General features: G+C 57.0%; 4 protein-coding genes across 16 annotated transcripts in view; 3 read left to right on the top strand and 1 right to left on the bottom strand.

Annotated features, from left to right (window-relative positions):
- The window catches only part of TAOK3 (TAO kinase 3), a 74,295-nt gene extending 70,265 nt beyond the window's left edge, over positions 1–4,030 (top strand). For all 12 annotated transcript variants that reach the window (XM_086856042.1, XM_086856035.1, XM_086856045.1 and 9 more), the window contains 4 exons: positions 381–620; positions 1,679–1,891; positions 2,245–2,427; positions 2,499–4,030. In XM_086856042.1, coding sequence (XP_086712168.1) covers positions 381–620; positions 1,679–1,891; positions 2,245–2,427; positions 2,499–2,660 — 798 coding nt within the window. In that variant the 3' untranslated portion in view covers positions 2,661–4,030. The remainder of the gene's footprint in view (positions 1–380; positions 621–1,678; positions 1,892–2,244; positions 2,428–2,498) is intronic.
- Positions 4,031–4,932: 902 nt separating this feature from the next.
- Positions 4,933–7,990, bottom strand: PEBP1 (phosphatidylethanolamine binding protein 1). Its single transcript, XM_023937591.2, has 4 exons — positions 7,071–7,990; positions 6,632–6,741; positions 5,923–6,023; positions 4,933–5,745 (listed from the first exon to the last, which is right to left on the bottom strand). Exons 1-4 carry the CDS (start codon positions 7,323–7,325, stop codon positions 5,528–5,530), a joined length of 684 nt encoding a protein of 227 aa, XP_023793359.2. The 5' UTR covers positions 7,326–7,990; the 3' UTR covers positions 4,933–5,527.
- VSIG10 (V-set and immunoglobulin domain containing 10) lies at positions 7,970–14,080 on the top strand. 2 transcript variants are annotated; one of them, XM_086856047.1, is made up of 7 exons: positions 7,970–8,175; positions 8,389–8,673; positions 11,375–11,656; positions 12,404–12,697; positions 12,795–12,905; positions 13,236–13,415; positions 13,532–14,080. In XM_086856047.1, the coding sequence occupies exons 1-7, from the start codon at positions 8,091–8,093 to the stop codon at positions 13,597–13,599; spliced, it is 1,305 nt and encodes a 434-aa protein (XP_086712173.1). In that variant the 5' UTR covers positions 7,970–8,090; the 3' UTR covers positions 13,600–14,080. The 2 variants fall into 2 exon arrangements, with proteins under 2 accessions (XP_086712173.1, XP_023793358.2); XM_023937590.2 differs by lacking the exons at positions 13,236–13,415; positions 13,532–14,080 and adding an exon at positions 13,130–13,185 and having other exon boundaries at positions 8,010–8,175.
- CFAP73 (cilia and flagella associated protein 73) lies at positions 13,966–16,704 on the top strand. The gene is made up of 8 exons (XM_086856435.1): positions 13,966–13,987; positions 14,611–14,731; positions 14,985–15,324; positions 15,457–15,561; positions 15,629–15,829; positions 15,933–16,154; positions 16,356–16,514; positions 16,609–16,704. The coding sequence occupies exons 1-8, from the start codon at positions 13,966–13,968 to the stop codon at positions 16,702–16,704; spliced, it is 1,266 nt and encodes a 421-aa protein (XP_086712561.1).
- The last annotated feature ends 182 nt before the right edge of the window (positions 16,705–16,886 follow it).

Raw genomic sequence — 16,886 nt, 5'->3', positions numbered from 1 at the left:
CCAGGGGCACAGGGAAATTTAAAGCAGACAGGAGCCTCGATTCTGTCACCCCAGCCCTGAGCACCCTGGGATATGTTCATTGAAAGCTGCCGAGAGTTTCTGCAGGCACAGAGGGCTTGTGTGGGGTCCTGGTGCCACCTGCTGGGGACTCCTGGGGATGGATGGATGGAGGGATGGAGGGATGGATGGATGGATGGACGGATGGATGGATGGATGGATGGATGGATGGATGGTCATTAGGTGGTCACTCTTAGCATCCCCATGGTGCTGCTGGGTTTGTGTTTCCCTGTGACACGTGGAGTCCCTCTGTTGTGTAGAGCAGTGAGCAGGAGCCTCTGCAGCCAGGATTCCCGCGCTGAGCCGCGTGTGTGTGTGTGCAGGAGCTGAACAAGAAGCGGACGCAGAAGGAGATGGAGCACGCAATGCTGATCCGGCACGACGAGTCCACGCGGGAGCTGGAGTACCGGCAGCTGCACACGCTGCAGAAGCTGCGCATGGACCTCATCCGGCTGCAGCACCAGACTGAGCTCGAGAACCAGCTGGAATACAACAAGCGGCGCGAGCGGGAGCTGCACAGGAAGCATTTCATGGAGCTCCGGCAGCAACCAAAGAATCTGAAGGTGCTGCAAGCTTTCCTTCCTCCTCCAGCCTCTGTCCTCCTGTCCGTGCCTCCTCCACGCAGCCCCCATGCTGAGGGACCGCTGCTTTCCGCACCCTGTGCTCTCCCTTGCATCCCCTGCTTCGCACAGAGCAGCTCTGGCTAAGGGCAGCTGTGGGCTGGGATAGCCCAGAGCTCACAGAGGGTTTTTAAAGTGCTGTGCTAATTAAAGCTATTAAGTAAAATAGTCCAGTCCTAAGCAAAGTGTTACAGAACTTGTTTCTGATGAGCTGTGTGTTGTTCAGGCCCTTGCTGGTATCAGCTTAGAATGATGAGGAGAGGGGTTGGGTGGTGCTTTCAGATTCCAGAGAGTGCACAGAGCGCTCTGAGTGAGCTCTGTGCACACCCCCAGTGTGCTTATAGACCTCTGAGACATGTTCCTTCTCTCACTGTCACAGACTCACGGAATATCCTGAGTGGGAAGGGCCCCACAGGGATCAGGGGGTCCAGCCCCTGTTCCTGCACAGACACCCCAGCAATCCCACCCTGGGCATCCCTGGGAGCACTGTCCAAATGCTCCTGGAAGCTCTGGCAGCCTCGGGGCCATTCCCTGGGGAGCCTGGGCAGTGCCAGCACCCTCTGGGGAGGAGTATTTATTTTCCTCATAGCCAGCCTCAGCCTCCCTGGTTGGCACAGCTCCAGCCTGTGGTCACTGGTCACCGGAGGGGACATTGCTGTCACTGTCACACCCTTGCCAGCTCTCAGATCTGTAGCCTCCACATAGTGCAAGGTTGAGGTGGACAGGATGTGGAAGGGGAATGATGCTGTGAAAAAGCAAATGTGTTTTGGGAGGCAGGTGATGGGCTGGGTGATCTGCAGGAAGCAGGGGCAGAGGATGGAAGTGCCCTGGGCTGAGGAGGGCTCAGTGGGTGCTGTTCCTGGCCAGGCTGCAGCAGGCCCTGAGCTGGAGGTTAATCCCTGTGGGAAGCTGTGGTTCCCACAACCCCACCCATGTGGATGTACCACAACCTCTCCATTCCCAAAGCCTTCGCGCTCTTCACGTCGTTCCTTCCTTGGCAGGCTATGGAAATGCAGATCAAAAAGCAGTTCCAGGACACATGCAAAGTGCAAACTAAGCAGTACAAAGCACTGAAGAATCACCAGCTGGAAGTAACTCCAAAGAGTGAGCACAAGACAATTCTGAAGAGCCTGAAGGACGAGCAGACACGGAAGCTCGCCATCCTGGCCGAGCAGTACGAGCAGAGCATCAATGAGATGATGGCCTCGCAGGCGGTACGTGCAGGGGGCTCGGGGGGCTCTGGGGCCTGGCATTACCCTGGGGGGAGTTCTCCAGCCCCTGAGTTACAAAAACTGTTCAAATAACACATCAGGTGGCACTTTTCCTCTTGGAGTAAGTGAGCTGTGCAACATTCATCCTTGCCCTGGTCCCCTCGCGTGCTGGGGTTCAGGACTGGATCTCTGAGGCTCTGCCTCAGTGTGAGCAGAGCTGCTGTTGATGAAGCCTTTCCTGCTTTCTCCCTCTGCCACCAACACCAGCAGCTTTGGGAAGAGTCATGTGTGACTTGTGTGGGAGCAGAGGAATTCCCAGCAGGGATCTGAGTGTTGTTTTCCCGATGCTCTCACAGCTCCGGCTGGACGAGGCCCAGGAAGCAGAATGCCAAGCCCTGAGACTGCAGCTCCAGCAGGAGATGGAGCTGCTCAACGCGTACCAGAGCAAAATTAAGATGCAGACAGAAGCACAGCACGAAAGGGAGCTCCAGAAGCTGGAGCAGCGGGTGTCGCTGCGCAGGGCACACCTGGAACAGAAGGTACGTTCCGCGGGGATCGGGGCAGGCGGGCAGGGGGGCTGTGCTGGGGGTGCTGACCCTGCTTGTTGCAGATCGAAGAGGAGCTCGCCGCCCTCCAGAAGGAACGCAGCGAGAGGATCAAGTTTCTGCTGGAAAGGCAGGAGCGAGAGATTGAGACATTTGACATGGAGAGCCTGCGGATGGGCTTTGGGAATTTGGTCACATTAGAATATCCCAAGGAGGACTATAGATGAGGTTAAATTTCTTTGCCATTTAAAAAAAAAAAAACAAAACAAAACCACAAAAAGCAAACAAAGTAAGGATGAAACTTGCAAACCCAACATTCCCCATGTTGACGGGCGTGCTCTCTCTCTTTCTGTCTCTCTTACTGACATCGTGTCGGACCAGTGCCTGTATATTCTTATCCATCAGGGGCCCCTTTCCCCCGTCACGTCCCGGTGCAGGACAGCTCCTGGCAGTCTTTTCATAGTATGTCACAGTATTGATGTCTCTGTGCAATGATTAAAAATGTTTCAGTGAAAACTTTGGAGACAATTTTAATGGAGAAAAAAAAAACATAAAAAAAAAAAAACATAAAAAAACCACCAAGTGGATGTATGTTGCTTCTGAGCAATCATTCATTTTACCACCAATCAATGAAAGTACAAGCAAAAAAATATTAATAATTAAAAGATATCTACGATCCCAGGGGGAGAGAGACTGAATCCGCAGCCTTACCTTAACTAGCTGCTGCATAATTTTATTTTATTTTTATTTTTTTGGTATTTATTCATCAGGAATAATTAAATAATAAAAAAAATTTTATTAAAGATTGAAAAAAAAAAATTTGATACATTTTACAGAAAAAAAAAAAAAGAACTTAATCGTGCTGTACATATCAGTGGTGACATATTATTACTTTTTTGGGGGTGGGGAGGGGCGGGCGACGACGTGGTGATTTTTAGGAGAACCATGCCAGGGGCAGCAGGGACGAGCCCTGGCCCCTGGGCATATTCTTGATTGTATCATAAATCATTTTCTGCTGTCGCAGAGAATGTGAATACACTTAAATGAGCCCACAGGATCCCAGTAGCACAAATTGGGCTTTGTCAAATCGTGTATTTTGTGTATAGAAGGAATTTAAGGAGAGCTTTTACTTATTTTCATATTGTATTTTAACTGTTTCTCTGATCAAAAATTTTTTTACTTCTTTCCCCCCGTCCCTCCCTGCTCCAGCCACCCCCCACTCTCCAGTTCCGTTCCGGAGCTCAACACTGTCTGTTAGATCATCCCAGCCCTTTTCAGTTTTATTTTTATTTGTTTTTTGGGGTTTGTTTGTTTTGTTTTGTTTTGTTTTGTTCCTCCCCCAAGTCCACCCCCAACCCCATGATCTTGGTCATAAATATTGCATTATTCACACTTTCAAACTGTGTATTTTCTTACAATAAAAAGAGGAAAAAAAAAGGCTTTACTTCTTTTGCATGCACTTTAAAAAAAAAACCAACAAAAAAAAAAGGACAAAAAAACCAACAAAACAACAAAAACATTTTTCAGGTTCCAGGGAAGAGCATGAATAACTGTCAGAGCTTTTAATTATATTTGTAAATAAAAGTGTTCATCACAATGCCTGGCTGTGTCATTGTGGGAGGGGTGGCTCGTGGCCCAGCACAGGTGCAGGGTGGGGATGGGGAGGGGACATATTCCACAGGTGTCCCTCAGGAACCTCAGGGCTTGGTTTCCTGACACTGGAGGTTTTTCAGGAAATGGATTTTTTACTTTACATCTTCCTCCCAGCCTGAGCAGTCCCAGGATGGATCAGCCTTGTGAGCACTGCTCCAACCTTAACTCTGCTGGGCCTTGGTCTGGAGGAGCTGGAGATGTTTTCCTGGAAAAACACTGATCCTGTTGAAATGGTTTAACTGCTGGGCTGATGAAACTGCCCTGGGGGAGCAGCATCCACCTGAGTTCTGGAATCCCCAGTTTTCACAGGGATGCTGCTGATTCCTGTTTGTCAGACCACGTCACTGCAGCTTGAAAAAACAAGAGGGAAGGCTCCTGATTTCATGAAGTTGAAATGCATTGGCTTCACCTTTTTTACCTTTTTATAGCCATCGGGTTCAGCCAAAGGCTCATTTCTGCTCTAGGCACTTAGGAAGCACCCCCAGGCCTCACTGCAAAGCTGCTGGAGGAGCAGGAAACACCTGGGACCTGCAGCTGGGCTGGGAAGTGGCTTCAGGTCAGTAAAACTGGTGGTGCCCAGACTGACTGCTGGGGTTACATGGGGGTTCCTCTGGAGGGAAGGAGCCTCCACGGGTCTGGGAATATGGGGAGATTCCTTGGGAAGGAGCTAAGGATGGGAATGTTTTTAACATGGATATGATGGCTTTGAGCTGTGTCCCTCCAGCATCAGTGAGTCCCAGGAGAGCTGCAGGCACAGGGTCCAGCCCCATCCCAGGAACACACCACCACCCCACTGCTCCTTGAGCACTGCCCTCGTCCCCCAAGAAGACAACCAAGCACACCAGGTACCTTGGGAAGCTTTTAATTGCACTGTGAGTACAGGGCAGGTCACCACAGGACTGAACAAAACAAAGTGGTCTCAGCTTTGAGTGGCAGCAGAGAACAGAAGGAAGTGTTCTAGGCCAGCTCCTGCCTCCCCCCAGAGCTGCACCTTCACTACTGTAGTGGTGATGTGGAGGCACTGGCCAAAGGTAGAAGGGGGAAAGAAAGGGGAGGAAGTTTCCCTTTGACTGCCCTTTCCTCTCTTGGAAAAGGGAGTCTCCACATCCAGCACCCACCCCAAAGTGGTTGTGTACCCACAGCCCTGCCACCTCAAGCCCTCCCAAGACAGCAGAGACCCCCTGAATTGACACTACTTCACAAAGGCTTTTGATTCCCTTAAGCAGGTCAGTCTGGAGGGAGCAGCCCTTCCAGGGGCACCCAGCAGCAGCTCTCTAGCTAGGATCCCATGGGCATCAGCCTGGACACAGCAGGGACAGCGACAGAGCGACATTTCCAGTGGTCAGAGCAGGACAGTTGGGTTCAACTCATTAACAAAACAGAACTACAGCGCTGTGCCAGCCCCACCCACGGGTGCTGCAGTGCCCCACAGGCCGCGGCCCTACTTCCCCGAGAGCTGCTCGTACAGCTTGGGCACGTAGTCATCCCACTCAGCCTGGTAGCAGGTGCCCGCCACCGGCGCCCCCAGCCCGTACTTGCTGCGGAAGGCGGCCACCTTGAACTTGCCGCGCTTGTCCCCGGAGCGGTTGGACAGGACGGGCTCGTTGCAGGCCAGCTGCTGGGGCTGCTCGTACACCAGCCACACGTAGCGGTGCAGCCCTGCGGGGAGGGACAGCATCACCACCTGCGCCCACAGCTCACCCCCGCAGCTGGACAAGGATGATGGAGCTTAGGGAAGGATAGGCTTGATCCCTGCTCCTGCAGGCTTCCCTCCCCAGCCTTCTGCACTGGGTGTGATCCGTGCAGCATCACGGAGGAATTGCTGCAGGTACCGACCTGTTCCCTTGGGAGGACCGGAGCCAACATAATCCGACATCACGGTCCCGCTGCCCACATTGTTGCCTTTCATGTTGGTCACCAGGAAGTGATGCCACTCCCTGGAAGGAGAGCGCAAAGAAAAATCAAACTGGCAGAGCCGCAGATAACAAGACCCTTTATCACTCCAAGCTGCTGCTTCTTCCATGAGGCTGCCAGCATGGGGTAAAAAAACAGCTGCCACTCCTGGTTTGTAAAACCCAAACAGCACCAGTCCCAGAGCACGCACTGCTTCATTGGGATGCACAGCCTGCCAAAACCAGCTCCACGTGGCTGCAGGAAACCCAGAGCCTGACCTCTGAGAGTGGGTATTCATTCCACACACTGCTGAGGCTGACCTGAGCAAGGTGAGCTGGTCCCAGATTTAAGATTCTGCCACCAGCAAGACCTAATTCCAACTCACATATGTGCTAAATGAGAGCAAGCAGTAAATGCTGTGCTGCTCCAGCTACAACAGATCTTCAAACACCCCTAATAAGAGCAGCCGCTCCTCCCCATGCTGTCCCTGGCTCAAGGAGAGATGCAAGGACACAATTTCTGTGACAAGCCACAGCCCCACAGCTGCACCTTAGGCAGAACACAGTCCCACCTCCTCCTTAAGCCTCTGCTCAGCCCAGGAGAGATGTTCATTTTTCCCCACACAGGACACGGAGCTGTCCATCCCCATTACCTGAACTTCGGGTCCTTCCGACTGGGCGCATCAGGGTCTGTCAGAACCAGGGTGTAAAGCTTCTGGGGATCGCAGCCGTCCCACTCGATGCTGGTGGGGCGATGCTGGACCTGCAGGGGTGACCGCGTTAGCAGCGGCCCCGCTGTCAGCGCCAGCCACTGCCCTGCACTCAGGGCCAGCATGACCCGCGCTGCCAGCGACACCCGACGGGCTCGAGGCCATTCGTGCCAGCTCGCCCTGGCTGTGAGAGCCGCGGGCCTTCTCCCCTGCGGCACGGCCGCCGCCGTAGCAAGGCCGCTCCCAAAGCTCAGCTCCTCTCTCTGCCCCCGCACCGGGTGAAGCTGCGGCGGCAGCTGCCGGAGCGACAGCGCAAGAGGCCCGACCGCATCCCGCCATTTTGCCGCGCCAAGCCCCGCGCGCAGGGCCGGGCGCTGCTCACCTGAGTGGGCGTGAGCACCTTGCCCAGCTCGTCGATCTCCACGGACCCATACTTGACCCTCAGTGGGTGCGCCGGCTTCTGCTCCACCTCGGCGAGGCTCAGCGGCCCGTCCCATTTCGCCAGGTCCACCGGCATGGCGACGCTTGTGGCTGCGGCGGCGGCGGCTCGGCGCTGCCTCTCTCTCCGTACCTCTTGGCGGAGGCACCGCCCCGCTCCGCTCCCATTGGTGGAGACGCCGCTATGCTTCGCTCCCATTGGTGGAGACGCCGCTATGCTCCTCTCCCATTGGCCGAGACGCACGCTGGTCTCCCCTGCGCCAGCACTATGGCGCCCCCAGGCGGAGCCGAGGGGGGTCGGCCGATCTCCGGTTACCTGGGCCAGCACTGTCGCCCTTACCGCCCCTATCTAATTAGGTTAATTAATAATTCATGTGTCAGGGCCCAGAGGAGCAGCCCTGTGGGTCTCAGCGCTCTGCTTCACGCACGCCTTGGTGCTTGCAAGCTGCCGTGTGTAAGGTGTCCTGGAGAAACCCGAGGATAGTTGCGTGGTTACGGCTCTTGCTGGGGGGTCACACAGAGGAATAACCCTTTATCTCTGCTCTTCCCGCTGCGCTGCCTGTGGGCTGTCTCTAAGTGGGTGGGTTAGAGCAGCTCTCTGGACGTGGGTGTCACCACTCAGGGGACACCGCTCAGGCGACAGCGCTCTCCTCGAGCGGTGTCAAACGCTCCCGATCCATGGGCGGCACCGGGCGGCAGCGCCGGCCCCGCTCTGCCCCACACGGCCGAGGGGCAGTGAGGGGACCCCAAGATGGCGGGTGGGGGGGGGGGCTCCAAACATGGCGGCGGCCCCAAACGGCGGCTCTGGGGCGGCGGGACCCGCTGGACGACCCCATCACGGGCCCCTCACGGGCGCCGGCGGGCGGGTTCCCCCAGCCGGGCACGCCCGCCCTCCCCAGGCCTCTCGCCGGGGCGGCGGCCGGGCAGTACCGCCTCCGCGGGGCTCTGGCGGCGGCGCACAGCCATGCAGCTCCGCGGCGGGACGCCGCCGGCGCGGCTCTTCCTCGCCCTTTGCGTCTGGAGGCTGGTGCCGCGCCGGGAGGCCGCAGGTAGCGCGGGCTGAGGGGAGGGGAGCAGGGAGCTCTGTCCCTTTTCCTGAGCCTGGTCTGCGCTGGATGTTTTTAGTCATCTCAGAGATCCCTCAGCAGCCCCCTAACAAGCACTTCAGAAGGCTGATACAGATCAGATATCCAGGTCTTTGCTGGCAGAAGGCGGCTTTGCCCATTCCCTACATCCCTAACGCCGTCCTTTCTCTCTTCCAGGAACAGATGAAGTGGTCTTTGGGCAGGTGGGAGGAAGCATCCTCCTTTTATGCCGCAACGTATCCAAGGAAGCCACCGAGGTGGTCTGGTTCCAAGGGGATCCGCATTCCTTCCCACCTCTCTTCTCCTCGAGGGTCTCCTTCCCCCCGGACGTTCGCTTCTCCCTGGTGGACAACAGCTCCCTCAGCATCACGGAGCTGCGTGAGCAGGACCAGGGCAACTACACCTGCAGGGAAGTGCTGAACAGGACGGACCACGAGCACAGGGTGCAGCTCGTGGTGGCCAGTAAGTCATCCCCACCGCTGAGCTTCCTCCCCTCGGCCTTCCACGTCCCCAGATTCATTCAGTGGAAAAATAATATTTAGAAAGTGAAAACAGCTTTATTGTGCGGAATCTCTCTCACATCTGCTCACAAGCACCACAATGTGTGTCTGAATGGTCTGTCGCAGATCTGGCTTTTGCAGGAAAGAAAGATCTGAGCTTTTGCCAGCTCTCAAGTCCTTGCTGTGTCTCTTCTTCATTGCTTGTGATAAACAAGTTTTTGGGCACATCTTCCATTCCCTGTAGCTATTCCATGGGAACCCTTTGCCTCAAAATCTGGCTGATTTGAGTCTCCATAAACCTTGGGGTAGGGGCTGGTGCTCACTGTCTGCTTTCCCTTGGATGATGGGATAGATGTGCTGTGCTATTCTTCGGTGCCATCCTTTTAGTGGGAGAACTCTTACCAGCTGAGGAGTCTTACACTGATGGAAGCATGGAATTCCTCAGCTTTATGTGGGAGCAGTGTCCTGAGAGCACACCTGTTATCAGCACAGGCCACTTCTTTTAGCCCTTCTGTGTCTTCTGGTGCTCTCTCCATCCCTCTTTAATCCATTCATTCCCTTAGAAATGTTCAGTACACAGGTGGAAGTTTGGGCTGGAAACTGCTCAATCCCTCCTGCTGCACCATTATTTGCTCTGATGCCTCATGTATTCCATGGGAACAGCCCCCTCCAGATTAGCAGGGAGCACAGGTCCTGTGCTTGGTGCCACTCTTGGTTCCTTCAGGACTGAGAAGAGGGACAATCCACTGCTTTTTCCATTTTGACCCTTGGTACTCATTTGGCCCCTTCCTCCCTTGCTGCTCTTCCCATGTATGAGACCTGTTTGCCTTCAGGGTGTTCCTTCCTTCTACCTGTGTGTAAACACTGCACCTGTTTTGTACAGATTAACCTCTTGAAAGCTTACAGGAATAAAAATTCTTTTCCTGCAGCAAGGAATGTGCAGATGGGGTGTGGAAGGATTGAACCCCAGGCTGCTTCAGGGAATAGATATGTAGGCACTGGGCTTAGGAGTGGGGAGCTCCAAATCTGGGGCACTGGGGCAGAACACTCAGGGTGCCAAGTGTTGGTGCTGCACTCTGAACTTCATTTGTTAGTCTGGAATTAATTGTGTCAACTAATTTCCAAATATGACAAAGGTGATGTAGGCCTACCCTTTGATAGGTGAGAAAGAGACTTCTGGAAATGCTTTAGGTCAGCCGGAGGAGCATCAGCAAATGTTAGAAGTTTAACCTCTGACCTGTAGCAGGGCCCTGTTTTTTCACCAGTCCCTGTTGGTGGAACATTTAATCCTGGGGCAGATTTTGGACACAGACTTGGCACTGCTGTGGAAGAGCCTCCCAGGATGTGTAGAGGTTTTGTGTGGGAATAACCAGCTGACAGGCTTCAATGCATCCCATGCAAAAAGTTCTCTTTTTGTTTGCAAAACTGCACTTTGAAAACCCCACAAGCAGTAGAGTAAACATTCTAGTGACAGGACAAAGGTGCAGCCCTGCCTTGGGCTGTGATTCTGTGTTTGCTTTGGATGGGAAGCACCTGTGAAGGAGACTGCAGTTCCACACCTCCAGGGGTTCCTTGGCACATCTGTGTGTGGATTGATGCAAGCACTCTTGGCTCTTCTGTGGGCCAAACCACAACAGGTCCTTTTTGTTGTTGTTTGTGAGGTTGGGAGGGGGGCCATTCTTAGGCTTTTGGTTTGTTAACTTTGTGGGAGCAGATTTATTTAGGCAGAGTTGTGCTGGGAGAGCCTGGGAGTTCAGGATGTAAAGCTGATGGCTTCAGGAGACTGTTCCTGAGGTCAGCACAGAAAGCACAGCTCTGTCTGGCCATCCTGGAGGGGCTGTGCCCCATCCATGTGGGGCACTTTCTGCTGGTTCAGGCTGACAGGATGCCCTGTTAACCACAGGCAGGGTTTGGGAGCAGTTTGATCCTCCCCAGAGGTGCGACACAGGGAGTGTTGCAGAGAGCTTTCTTGCCAGAGCTGGGTGGTTTCAAAGATCACCTGAGGTGTGTGTACAGTTTCTGGAGAGCCAAGCCCTGGGAAGGAAGGTGTGTTCTTGCAGCTCACATGAGGGTTTGCCATGATGTTTCTTTAATTAATTCAAGTGATTTCAAAGTCCCCTGAATAAATGCTCCCTAAAATAAGCCTCAGACATCCCTCTGACACCTCTGGTGTGGGGCTTGCTTTGGTTTGATCTCCTGGTGGGGTCTTGTTCAGCATTAGGCACACACAGGGGCATGGCCTGTTAATTCTGCCTGGATCAGAGTCCAGAATCCCTCTGGCTGTTAAATCAGCACGTGTGTGGAAGGAGCAGCTGGGAGAGTGCCAGGACTGTGCCTTGTTCTCAAGTGATGACTCAGTGTCCCTCCCTGAACTGTGCCATAAGGACCAGGGCAGTGGGATTTCATTCTCCCGCTGTGTTTATCTCATTTTCATTGGATAAAGCTGTGGCAGTAATATTTTCCCTCCCTCAAGGCTTGGCTGTGGGGACTGTGACAGCCCCTCTTGGTCCCTGCTGGCTGTCACTTACAGCTGTGCATGCCTGTGGGATGCAGGTCAGGGAGCAAGACTTGCAGGGAAACAGGAAAGATTTTTCAAGGGGAATGACGACAAATGAATTCCAGCCCTGCAAGTGTTTCTGACCTCGTGCTGTCCTTGCTGGCAGATCCACCACAGGCAACCCCAAAGTGCTGGGCTGAGACCTCCTCATCGGGGCTGATGCTGCAGCTGTTCTGCAGCTGGCCTGGGGGGTACCCCCACCCCACCCTGCACTGGAGAGAAGAGGGGCAGGATTTGGAGAACTCCAGCTGGGTCATCAGCTCCACCAGCTCCTCGGACACCCACGTGGAGACGCTGAACAGCTCCCACCTCTCCCACCGAAAGGTCTTCAAGTGTGTGGGCAGCCACGTGGTGAAGCAGGAGCAGCCTGCCTGCACTGTGGAGATAAGTGAGTAGATTTGCTGCCTCATAAACTGTTAATGAAGCTGGTGAACATGGGGCAGGTGGGTACCCTGGTCATTCCCTGCTCTCCAGAGCACTGAGGAGGACAGGGAAACCAGGGGGTAGCTTGGCAGGGCACATGTGCAACACGAGGCACAGCTGACCTGCAGCTGAGACCCATCACTGCAGAGTTTTATGTGAGCTGTGTTTTGGGCCCATCTTCAGGAGCCAACAAATTTCACCCCAGCAGTGTTTTCACCTGTGGAAAGCTTCCACACAGCGGTGTGAAAGTGAGAGGTGGTTTGGGGGCTGTGGGCAGATTAGGTTTGGTAGGGTTGGGTTTAAGGGTTGTGTGTTCCCTTCAGGTATCTTGGGGATCTGAGTGGCTGATGAAAATCTGGGCTGTATTTATCCTCCAAGGCTTGTCAAGGCTTCACAAGAGCTCTGCTGATCCCAAGACAAATAATGCCTGGGCTGCTCTTCTCTGCCTGCTGGCTGCCCTCAGACCATTTTTCCCTGGGGATAGGAAGGCAGGTGTCAGAAGGGACTGAGCACCATGAAAGCTGCTCAGGTCACTCCTTGGGACACTCCTGAGTGAGCCAAATGCCAAACCCATGGAGCTCAACTCCCAGACTCCTGCCTGCCTCCCTTCTGTTAATGATTGTTGATCAGCCAGAAGCTTGATTGCTCGTTATGTTAATTGCCTCCATTCCCTCCTTGACTGCTGTTTTTGTTTTCCCCTGGGGCTGTTCAGAACTCCCTTCCCTGGAATCTGAGCCCCCCCAGACCTGCTTTGTGGGTGACAATGTGACCCTGACGTGCCGGGTGACCGAGAGCACCCCGGCAGCTCGGCTCAGCTGGCTCCGGGACATCAGCCAGCCCGAGGTGGAGATCCAGCCTGGGGGGAGGTTCCTCATTGCCCAGGAGGGCAACGTGTCCCGGCTCACCATCCAGAACTGCTCCCAGGGCACTGACGGCGGCTGCTACGTCTGCAAGGCCCAGAACCCCGTGGGGCTCAGGGAGCTCTTCGTCTGCCTCACGGTGAAGCGTGAGTGGGGCTGTGGCAGGAGGGCCTGGGTTCACAGCACACCTGCTCTTTGGCTTGCACTGAGAATTCCTCATCCATCTGTGTCCCCTCTCTGCAGAGCCAGTGAACATCGTTGGGGTCGTGGGTGCTGTGGTGGTCCTGTCCCTCCTGGCTGTTCTCACCATCACTGGGGTTGTGTTGTACTACAATCCCCTCCTGTGCCTCAGAGGTAGGGATTGCTTCTTCCTTCCTGGAGCTTTATCCCTAACCCTGTGCTGTGTCTGGGCAGGTCACCTCCGTGTCTGTGCCTCTGCATGGGACTGCCAGTGACTGTCTAGGGGAGGCACAGATGTGGTGGAGGCAGGATTGGCAGGGGTTGTCCAATCCAGTAAAACCAGTGACACTCCCAGAGGGGCAGTTTCTAATGCTGTCTCTCTTTTCTCTCCTGTTCAGGTGCTGCATTCAGGTGAGTTGACATTCCTCAGCCCAGTCCCTTATGGCATCCCTACTCAGTCTCCCTGTAGGGCAGGGAACAGGCTCCCCTCAGCCTTTTATCCAGCTTGCTCTGCTGTTCCCAGGAATGCAGGCTCAGGGGATGTCCTAGTGCTGGTGGACTCTGAAGATGACGAGGAGGGGAAGGGGTCTGAGGAGGCCCTGAGCAGCTGCACCAAGCACGAGGCCATGGCGCTGGTCGGTGGGAGCAGGGCCCCGGCTGCTCACCTGAACCACCTCATGGAAGGTGAGGGGCCACCTGCTCCCTGCTGAGCTGTGGGTGTTCCCAGAGCAGCTGCCAGGGAGGGAGGAATTCTTGATGGCTGTTGTAGCTGAGATGCTGCTGCTCTGTGCCCTGTGTAGGTGACGATGACGAGCTCCATGGCGGGGTCTCTCCCCAGGAAGTGAGAGAAGAGACACGAGGCTCATAGCTTCTGTTCCTCCTTGAGGAAGCACACGGAGCTCCAGCTGGAATCCAGCATCAAGCAGGCCCCTCACTGTGTGTGGCTGAGCACAGGCTGTCAGTGTCCTGCCCCAGGACACTTCAGGCAGAGCCTTCCCACCTCTCTCTCCACCTGCCCCTTCCACAGTTTCACTCCATCCTTCCCCAGCCACGTTTCTCCATTTTCCTCTCCTCTTCCATTTTCCATCTTGTTGTTGGTGTCCCTAAAACAAGGTGACACCCAGCACAGGCAGAATGGGAACCCCCCTCACTTTGATGCCTGTGATGAACTCAAGTTCCCGTGTGGGATTCTGGCTCAGTCCCCATGAGCAGCTGTGGGATGCAGAAAATCACCATGGGGCTGCAGTGGTCCTGGGGCAAGGGAAGAAGCAAGGGGTGTGTGGGCAGGACATGAGTGACACTCACTCTGGAGAGGCTGAATTATTTGTATTATAAATATTTTTCCCCTATTCCTTCTGCGCTGTTGCTGTGTGTCCAAGTCAGGAGTTCAATCTGTTCCTCATCAAGTGTGGGTGTAGGGTAATGGGGTCACACATATGGGGGGACAAAGGGGACCTGACAGCACACGGGGGGTGGCAGGGGGGTCTGATGGCCCATGCAGTGGAAGGGACACAAGGAGAGAAGCAGGATCTGCACTGTGGGTGAAGTCTGGGGGGCTGAGCCATCCCTGGGGCGTCAGAGCAGGGGGAGCTGGAGCAGGCTGAGGGGGACAGGGAGGGGTGGGGACAGCGGTCTCTGAAGGGCCATGGAGCCTGAACGGAGGGTTCTGAGGGGCTGGAGCTGGGTCTGAGGGCTGGAGGGAACGGAGTGTGGGTGGAAGGATGGGATGGATGGCTTGAGGGCTGAGAGTGGGAGCCTCCCTGCGAGCAGCCCTGGCGCGTCCCCTGTGCCCAGCACCGCTCGGAGCCCAGCCAGGAAAATCCCAGGGAGCTGCGGGAGCCTCTGGCTGCCCCTGGCAACTCTGTTGTGCTGCCGGCAGCTCGGCTGTCCCGCTCGCAGCTCCTCCGCAGGCCGCTGGGCGGGGAGGAGGCACCGGCCGAGATGGACTCGGAGCTGGAGGAGCGGTTCCGAGCGGCTTTCCGGGACAAGCTGCGGCTGCTGTGAGTGAGAGCCCTCTGCCCTCCCCCGGCAAGTGACCCAAGGGTTGGCAACCACGTCCTGTGTGCCCCGTGATCTCCTTTGTGTTCCCGTCTCCGGGTGCCACTGCCAGGACGGGTGTCACTGTCCCCGGTGGGTGGCAACAGTGTCCTTCCCCATCTGAGGCTCCCAGGGAGGACAGGGCACTGCAGCCATGGGCTGGGGGAGGCAGGGGCATTCCCCGGGTTCTAACGGGAAAGCTGAGACTGTGGCGTGACTTCTCCTTCCCTGGGGCCCAGCACCGATCCTGGGGGTCTCCGAGTGGGGGAGGCTGAAGTGGGAGGGGTGGGCGCAAGAACATGAAGGCAGGCAGGGTAAGGCTGTGTGGCTCCTGACGATCCCTGCACACAGCGGGGAGCCCCGGGGGCAGCCGTGGCCCGTGGGAGTCCTGCCCGTGGCGGATGCTCTGCCCAGGCTTTCTCTCCGCAGCCCCGGCGAGCTGCAGGCAGCCCGTGGCAGGACACGGGAGCCCGCCACGCTGCCGCCCTCCACTCGTGTGCTCCTCAAGAGACGGGAGGTGGCGGAGGCGGAGCGGGAGCTGCAGAAGCAGCGGCAGGTGAGGGCAGCCCGAGCATCCCCTCCGCGGGCGCTGCAGGCGTGCCACGGGGACACGGCTGCCGGCAGGGCCGCACCCCGGGCTGCCCGAGCGGGGGGCGATGCTCTGGGCTCCCCGCAATCCATCCCACAGGAGTTCGAGCAGCGCATGCAGCGCCTGGCGCAGCGCCGGCAGCAGCTGGCCCGGAGGCGAGAGCAGCACCGCGGGGCCGTGCTCGGCTTTGAGTCCTTCCTGAAGGTGCGGGGCTGGGGCCGGGGCCCGGGCTGGCCGGAGGCTGTGCGCTGAGCCCGTGCCCGCGGCGCAGGCGGTGGCGGCCGGGCGGGAGCGGGCGGAGCGCCGGGCGGGCGAGCGGCGGCAGCGGGCGGCGGCGGAGCGCGCCGAGGCTGCCCGGCTGCAGCGGGAGCTGGAGCAGCTGCTGCGGCGCAGGGAGCGCCTCGCCCGGCGACTGCGGAGCCTCCGGCCCTTCGGGGACTACCTGCGGGACGTGCTGGCCAGGATGGGGCAGGTGAGCGTGGGGTGCTGCGGTGCCACCCCGCGTGTCCCCGAGAGCCCCTTGGAAGGGTCGTCCCTCCGGCCCTGCGGCCCCTCAGCTGTCACCCACTGCCCAGTTCCAGGACGTGCCGGCCATGCTGGAGCATTTTGGGGTGCTGGCGGGGGTGCGGGCAGCCCTGGCACGGGAGGCAGAAGCCGGGCAGGAGCTGCTGGCCCAGGGCAGGGCACGGCTCCAGCGGTACCGTCAGGAGGCCAGCACCCAGCTCCAGGGCACCAGGGATGAGCTGGCCCGGCTCCGCACACGCCTGGAGGCTGCCCACCAAGACGTGCTGCAGTGGGTAAGGGGGATGTGGGGTGCCCAAGGAGCCCCAGGCAGAGGGGCTGGGTTGGGCTGCAGCCTCTGGGCTGAGCTGAGGATCCCCACATGCCCAAGAAACAGCAGCTCTGCAATGGGGAGGATACACAGCCGGGTCTCCCTGGCCTGGCCTGGGGTGCAGAAGGACACAGGGCAGTGGCCAGGGGTTCACTCTGTCCCTCAGGAGTCCTGCTGGACCCACATCCAGAGCACAGCCATGCAGAAGACCCTGCTGCTGGGGCAGATCAGGCTGGCTGTGCAGAACCTCTTCCAGCAAATCACTGCAGAGCTCAAGATCCCCATGGATCAAGGCCAGGAAGACACAAAGGCCCAGTTGGACATGGTCAGCAGAACTCTCTCCTCGGGACAGTGGGGCTGGGGACACAGGGACATTTACATCCCTGGCTGGCTGTGGCATCAGGCTCCTATCTCCACAGGTGCTGCTCTGCATGCAGGGCCTGGCTGACATCTGTGCCACTGGCACACACCCACAGCACCACGGCACTGCCAGGCTGCTTCAGGACCAGGGATAGCCCCTGGGGACACCTGCCTGCTCCTGGGGCTGGGGAGAACCTGCCAGGGCCAGCACGGTGCCACAGGACCCCTGGGGATGGAGGTAATTCCCTGCAAGTCTGGAAACCCCATGTCAAGAGGCAACATGGATGGCAGTGGCACAGGCACACTGGGGAGGCACCACACCCAGGCAGGGCCAGGG

The sequence above is a fragment of the Cyanistes caeruleus genome, chromosome 18 (assembly GCF_971803275.1).
Source record: "Cyanistes caeruleus chromosome 18, bCyaCae1.hap1.1, whole genome shotgun sequence".
Lineage (NCBI taxonomy): Eukaryota > Metazoa > Chordata > Aves > Passeriformes > Paridae > Cyanistes > Cyanistes caeruleus.
The sequence above is the reverse complement of the archived record's forward strand: the minus strand, read 5'-3'. Positions and strand labels throughout refer to the sequence as shown.